Below are 7,945 nucleotides of genomic sequence, written 5' to 3'. Positions count from 1 at the left end.
GAAATTCGGTGCACATATTTGTTAATGAGGCCCCTTTCTTTCTGGAAGGAAGCATATAATATTATTTGAATGGTAGCTTTTGGCTGGGCATGGAGGCTCACGTCTGTAATCCCAGCACTTTGCGAGGCCAAGCCGGGTGGGTCATTTGAGGTTAGGAGTTTGAGACCAGCCTGGCCAACATGATGAAACCCTGTCTCTACTAAAAATACAAAAAAATTAGCCAGGCGTGGTGGTACACACCTGTAATCCCAGCTACTCGGGAGGCTGAAGCAGGAGAATCGCTGGAACCCAGGAGGCAGAGGTTGCAGTGAGCCGAAATCACGCCACTGCACTCCAGCTTGGGTGACAGGCGAGACTCCGTCTCAAAAATTAAATAAATAAATAAATAAATAAATAAATAGTAGCTTCTGAGATGATTCTGAGTTCTTAGTTGAGAGATTACCACCACAAAATGTTATAAAGAATTTATATGTGTAGTCTCACAGTGAATTTATGCAACAGATATTGTTATTAATTTCAGTTTTGTAGAGGAGATTATTAAAGAACCAAGGTTAAATCAGCTGACCTGTGGCCACACAGCTAGTCCTTGAGTGAAGGTAGTCCTTGACCGAGGCAATTCTATTTCAGAACCCACACTTTTAATGTCTATGCAATATTGCCTCCCACAGCAAAGATGGCCTCAGAGTATATAAGATGCTAACAGATACAGTTTTAGTGCCACTAAACATACTTCTTTAAATATTCAGCCTAACAGAGCTAGAAATTAAGATAGGCAAAGTTAGCATGAATCAGGTGGATAGAGAACATGTTAGTATTTAGCATTTACCCTTGTGTGAGTGCTATAAAAGTACATTATTTTAAATCATTCTCAAGTTATTAAATATAGGCCAGCCTCACTTAAAAAGAAGAATTATGTAAAAATAAAAACTCACCAAGTGAATGTCAGACCTACTGTGCAGCAAAATCATCTGTGGAGCTTTATAAAAAGTCAGCCATTTGAGCCTCACCCAGCCCTACCGAATTAGAATCTCCAGGGGTGAGCCCTGGTACCTGGAGCACAGAACTGTGATCCCATAGGATGTAGGGGTTGTCTCTGCAAAAAGAGTCACTGTAGAGAATCCTAGAAATAGTGTGTTTCAATAAGATAGTCAAAAAGCATTCAGCTCTTTGAAACCTTCATTGATTGCATTAAATAAGTACAACATCACCTGATTTATCACTTATCCAGTGACTTCAACTGTAGGAGCACAGTGGAGAACTTAGAAAAAAGGAGGGAAATGTCACTGAGCAACCATAATTGATGATGTCTCAATGTCCATAAAGCCAAGAAAACACGGTTTTTTTTTTTTGTTTTTTTTTTTAATGAGACAGGGTCTCGGTCTGTCACCTAGGCTGGAGTACAGTGGCATGATGACAGGTCACTGCAGCCTCGACCTGCTGGGCTTAAGAGATCCTCCCACCTCAGCTACCTGACACCTGGGACTACAGGCATGCGCCACCACACCCAGCTAATTTTTAAAATTTTTTGTAGAGACAGAGTCTCACTATTCTGCCCAGGCTGGTCTCAAACTCCTGAGCTCAAGTGATCCTCCTGCCTTGGGCTCCCAAAGTGCTAGGATTACAGGTGTGAGCCTCCATGCCTGGCCTGATAACATGCTCTTCTTAGAGGAATCTTCAGTCAGAATTCATTTACTTTTTGTTTCAATCCACTTCTTACAATAATAGCAGAGCCAGCTTGGAGCCATCACAGCCAGTTGGATATCTGGCCTCCCTCCTTGGTAGCTATGTGACCTCGACCTAATTACTATCTCTGGCCGTAATGGGCATAATGGACTTAAATGTTATCGTTCCTTCTTCAATGAGTGTTGAGGGATGAATGAGATAATCCATGTAGAGCTCTGCATTTAGTAAGTGTTTACTAAGTGTTGCTTGACGTACGGACAGGAAAGCCTTCTACATCCAGATAGCTTTCAAGGGCATTGCCCTACTCCATCCCTGCATAACTCTCCATGACTACAGATTACCAGGAGCAGCTTAAATGCTTTGTCTAACTAGTGGTTCTTAAACTTTTTAGGAGTCCCATGCTTCTGTTAGCCTCTGATAAAACAACAAGCTGTTTACAAAATATCACATATGCTCACATACCTGTGAAATTTGGGGTGAGTTTTAGGTGGTTCACACTTTCTTTTCCTTTTGTAGAGACAGGGCCTTGCTCTGTCACCAAGGCCAGAGTATAGTAGCGTGATCATAACCTCAAATTCCTGGGCTCAAGCAATCCTCCTGCCATAGTCTCCCAAGTAACTGAGATTACAGGCATGCACCACCACGCCTGGCTAATTTTAAAGTATTTTTTGGTAAAGAAACCCAGCCTAGCTGTGTTGCCCAGGGTGGTCTTGAGTTCCTGGCCTCAAGTGAGCCTCCCACTTCAGCCTCCCAAAGTGCTGGGATTATAAGCATGAGCCACCATGCCTAACTGGTTCACACCTTTTTTTTTTTTTTTTTGAGACAGGGTCTCACTCTGGTTGTTCAGGCTGGAGTGCAGTGGCACGATCTTGCTCACTGCAATCTCGACCTCCCAGGCTCAGGTAATTTTCCCACCTCAGCCTCCCAAATAGCTGGGACTATAGGCATGTGCCACCATGCCAGGCTAGGTTCACACTTTTATTTTTTTTTGAGACAGAGTTTCACTCTTGTTGCCCAGGCTGGAGTGCAATGGCACGATCTCGGCTCACCGCAACCTCCGCCTCCCAGGTTCAAGCAATTCTCCTGCCTCAGCCTCCCTCGTAGCTGGGATTATAGGCATGTGCCACCACACCCGCTAATTTTGTATTTTTAGTAGAGACGGGGTTTCTCCATGTTGGTCAGGCTGGTCTCGAACTCCCGACCTCAGGTGATCCACCGGCCTCGGCCTCCCAAAGTGCTGGGATTACAGGCGTGAGCCACCGCGCCCAGCCGGTTCACATTCTTTCAAGGGTCTATGTAGCCCACTTAAAGACTGTCATGTTAAATGCCTTCAACTGCAGTAAGATTTTCATCAAACATGATTTAATTTTTTTTAACCTTTAACACTGGAAAAGATAGGTTATCTGGTCATTATTTATAGAATGATTGGTTCCTCAGTAAGATATTACAAGTAATGTACGCTTACCTTTTATCTCTTTTTATATTCTTTTCTTTTTTTTTTTGAGACAGGGTCTCACTTTGTCACCCAGACTGCAGTGCAGTGATGCGATCTTGGCTCACTGCAGCCTCTACCTCCTGGGCTCAAGTGATCCTCCCACCTCAGCCCCACGAATAGCTGGGACTACAGGGATGCGCCACCACGCCTGGCTGTTTTTTTTTTTTTTTTTTTTTTGTATTTTGTGTAGAGAGGGTTTTTGCCATGTTACCAAGGCTGGTCTCGAACTCCTGGGCTCAAGGAATCCACCCACCTTGGCCTCCCACAGTGCTGGGATTACAGGCATGAGCCACCACCCCAAACCTCTTTTTATATTCTTGTTCATTCAACTGCAAATATTTATTGAGCACTTGCTTTAGGCCAAGTACTGTGCCCAGCATTGTTCTATTGACCCAATAAGAATGAAAAAACTAAACTAGTGTTATTTTGTTATTCATAAATTTTGCCTTCTGTTTCACATGATAATAAATTACAAGGAATGCACAATAATTGTGATAACAGATACTATTTGGTGAGTGCTTTCTATGTGCCAGGCTTTCTTCTAAGTGCCGTACATGAAATCTTATAATCTTCACAATAATCCTGTGTGGTAGAGATAGGTACCGTTTTAATCACTGTTTTACAGGTGGGGAAATTGAAGCACAGGGTGATGAGATAACTTTACCACAGAGGTGATCTTTCTCCAGAACTTCTCTAACCACTGTCCCATACCAGGAAGGACAGCGGCATTCCCCATGCTCATCCTGTTTGTGTACAACAGGGAAGAGTAAAGGAGCTCTCCCTGAAGAACTGAGCTCTTGGGAGACTGATAAGTTAAGAAAGAGAGAGTAGAAATATAGTAAAATCTCCAAGTATTTCTTCTATACCAGTGTGTTAAAATGTTGCTTTTTCATCTCCTGTCCCAGGATTAGCAGAGTGGAGGAGTCGGCTCTGAGAGCTCTGAGGGAGAAGCTGTTTGCTCATTCTTCAGATCTTCTCAGTGAATTTAAGAAGCATGATGCAGATAAAGTCGGTAAGAATGATCAAGTTAAAGATTCACAGAGGAGGGAAGCTAGCCAGAAAATCTCTGTCTTACACTAGTTAGCAAATAAATATTTGTTGCTTTAATGAGTGACCCAAAGTCCCCTTTGGCTATATCCTCCATTTTATTCAACTTAATGTCTCATTTATTCTAACTAAATTTTAAAATTCTAAGCTTTTAACAAAATATGAACTTGGCCGAATAGAGAGGGTGAAAAGAAATAGAGTCAGCGAAGGGTAACATGGCCAGAACCAAGCAAAGGACAAGTGGGAGAAGTTATAAGAGTATAAGACTGGCAAAAGACCAATGGCTTGACTTGTTGAAGTTGAGTGTGTGCTTAGCTATTTCATGATTAGCCAAGCTAGAAATGTTGTCTGCTCAACTAGTGGAATTTCTAATGGACATTGACTAAATATATCCCTATTTAAAAACAGCAGTAACATTTATGAATTCATAGTAATATCTTTTCATGTACACATACTGTAGCCTTCCAAGAGTTTCAGTGAATGATATATTCCAAGGAATTCAGGTGGTTTAATTTTTTTAAAATAACCAGTGTGTAGGTATATAATGTTTTATGATATTATTTACAAGACTTTTATGTGGCTTGCAGAAGTATTTCCAGATTCAGTAAACAAAAATGTAAAATGCCTAATTAAGTTTGAATTAGACAGACAGATAGACAACAAATAATTTTTATGCAATATTTGGCACTTTTATGTACTTTATGGTCTGTCTTCAATAAAATTTAACTGGACGTCTTGTATTTTATCTGGCAAGCCTAGCTTCCAACCAACTTTGCCACTACCAACAAAAATAGTGACAGTCCCCATTATTTCTATTACCTGCAGATAGTAAGAAGGCTGTCAGGATAAAAATATACACACCATTGGGCAGGAAACTAGACTTCTAGGTGACAAGTCAACAAGTTCGCTCTCACCTGTAGGTTTGATCACCTTGAGTGACTGGGCAGCAGCGGTGGAGTCTGCGTTGCATTTAGGACTGCCATGGCGGATGCTGAGGTCACAGCTGGTGAACAGCTCAGCAGACAACATGCTGGAGTACAAGTCTTGGCTGAAGAACTTGGCCAAGGAACAACTGAGCCACGAGGTAACGGTGTGGTAATGGTGAATGAGAGCACCTGTGGACTATGATACTCCTTAGAACTTGAGTCAGAAACAACCAATTAGTAATAACCCAAAAAGCTGGATGGGTGAGAAAGAGGAATAACTATTTCTTGAGTTTCTATGTGTCAGGCTTTGTGTTAAGTGGTTTTCATACATTGCCTCAGTTAATCCTCAAAACCACTCCAAGAGATACATATTATCAGCACCATTACTGCCCACAGCGGTTAGCAACTTGCCTGAGGTCATAGAACGACTGAATTGGGACTCAAGCCAAGGTCTGTCTTACCTCAAGGCCCATTTTCTTTCCTCAACACCATGGTGCTTACCCTACTTAAAAAAGTATTTATTCAATAACTACTTATAGAATATGTAATGTATGTGCAACCTTGGGCTAGGTACTTCTTTTAACAATGTTATTGCAATATAATTCACATACCATGCAATTCATCCATTTAAAGTGTACAATTCGGCTGAGTGTGGTGGCTCACTCCTGTAATCCTAGCAGTTTGGGAGGCTGAGGAGGGTGGATCACTTGAGGCCAGGAGTTTGAGACCAACCTGGCCAACACGGGGAACCCCCGTCTCTTCTTAAAATACAAAAATTAGCCGGGTGAGGTGGCATATGCCTGTAGACCCAGCTATAGGGAGGTGAGGTGGGAGAATCGCTTGAACTCAGGAGGCAGAGGTTGCAGTGAGCCAAGACCATGCCACTGCACTCCAGCCTGGGCAACACAGCGAGACTCTGTTTAAAAAAACAAATCTGAAAGGCTCCAAAGTCCAAAAATTTTTGAGTGCCAACATGATGCCACAAGTGAAAAATTCCACATCTGACACCTTTGCTTTCTGATGGTTCGATGTGTGCAAACTTTGTTTCATGCACACAATTATTAAAAATATTTTATAAAATTACCTTCAGGTGGCCAGGCACGATGGCTCATGCCTGTAATACCAGCACTTTGTGAGGCCAAGGTAGGCAGATCACCTGAGGTCAGGAGTTCGAGACAGCCTGACCAACGTGGATAAATCCCGTCTCTACTAAAAATACAAATATTAGCCGGGCGTGGTGGTGCATGTCTCTAATCCCAGCTACTCGGGAGGCTGAGGCAGGAGAATCGCTTGAACCCGGGAGGCGGAGGTTGCAGTGAGCTGAGATCAGGCCACTGCATTCCAGCCTGGACAACAAGAGCAAAATTCTGTCTCAAAGTAAACAAACAAAAATTACATTCAGGCTAGATGTATAAGGTGTACATGAAACAAAAATTAATTTTGTGTTTAAACTTGGGTCCCATACCCAAGATATCTCATTATATACAGGTAAATGTTACAATGTTCGAAAAAATCCAAAATTCAAAACATTTCTGGTCCCAAGCGTTTTAGACAAGGCATACATAACCTGTGTGTGCAACCATCACCACAGTCAATTTTGGAAGATTTTCATCATGGGTGAGGTGCTTCTTAAACCACTAGATTATTTGGTGGGCTTAACTGGGTAGAGGGAATGGAGGGATGGCAAAATATTTTCAGATTTTTTCATAAATGTGTGATTGTCAGGGTTGATTGTGTGTGAATTATATATTGGAACAAGCCTAAACATATGACAAAGAAGGAAAATGAATTTTTTCTTGCAGAACATACAATCAAGTTTGCTGGAAACACTGTATCGAAACCGATCCAACCTGGAGACCATTTTTAGGATCATAGACAGTGATCATTCAGGTAAAGGCACTCATTATTCTATCACTTTTGATGCACTGCAAGTATTTTACCTCAAACCCTTAATGTCCTTCCTGATTCATCGCCACTCAGGCATTTGGAGAGCAAGGTAAGAAGATTAGTGCTTATAAATGGCAGAAACTAGGAAAGTACTTGAGTAGTATAAGCGGCCCATAGAGAAAGAAGTGGGGCAGAGAAGAATGAAGACAAACTGAATGAGAGCTTCTTATAGGAAGAATAATTATTAGAAGACGTGATATCCTCTGGGCATGGTGGCTCCTGCCTGTAATCCCAGCACTTTGGGAGGCCGAGGCGGGTGAATCACCTGAAGTCAGGAGTTCGAGACCAGTCTGGCCAACACGGCGAAACCCAGTCTCTACTAAAAATACGAAAATTAGGCGGGTGTGGTGACACATGTCTGTAATCCCAGGTACTTGGGAGGCTGAGGCAGGAGAATCGCTTGTACCTGGGAGGCGGAGGTTGCGGTGAGCCGAGGTTGTGCCACTGGACTCCAGCCTCGGTGGCAGAGTTGAGACTCTGTCACACACACAAAAAAAAAGGCAAAAGAAAGATGTGATATCCTTTACAGTACCGTCGAAGATAGCCACAAAGTAATGAAAAGTGCTTAGAATAGAAAGGCGTTTGCAACCTCACTCCCAAAACTTTTTCTTAACTTTAAATTTTGAAATAATTATAGATTCACAGGAAGTTATAAAAAAAATGTATGGTAAGGTCCTGTACATCTTCATCCTGTTCCCCCACATCCTATTCCCCCAATGGTCCAAAGGCTTTTTTCAATGTTATTATTGGTTTCCTTTGAGGCATAATTCACAAACCGCATAATTCACCTGTGTAAAGTATTCAATTTAGTGGTTCTTGGTAAAGTCACAAGATTGTATAATCTACA

The 7,945-nt window shown here is 42.1% G+C and overlaps 1 protein-coding gene across 1 annotated transcript in view; it reads left to right on the top strand.

The window, feature by feature from the left end:
• Nucleotides 1–7,945, top strand: part of PPEF2 (protein phosphatase, EF-hand calcium binding domain 2) — a 47,176-nt gene that overhangs the window by 32,965 nt on the left and 6,266 nt on the right. Inside the window, exons 14-16 of the mRNA XM_011966184.1 lie at nt 4,084–4,190; nt 5,146–5,309; nt 6,954–7,041. Coding sequence (XP_011821574.1) covers nt 4,084–4,190; nt 5,146–5,309; nt 6,954–7,041 — 359 coding nt within the window. The remainder of the gene's footprint in view (nt 1–4,083; nt 4,191–5,145; nt 5,310–6,953; nt 7,042–7,945) is intronic.

Source organism: Mandrillus leucophaeus, unplaced genomic scaffold, assembly GCF_000951045.1.
Source record: "Mandrillus leucophaeus isolate KB7577 unplaced genomic scaffold, Mleu.le_1.0 Scaffold75, whole genome shotgun sequence".
NCBI lineage: Eukaryota > Metazoa > Chordata > Mammalia > Primates > Cercopithecidae > Mandrillus > Mandrillus leucophaeus.
This window is presented reverse-complemented; position numbering and strand designations above follow the sequence as displayed.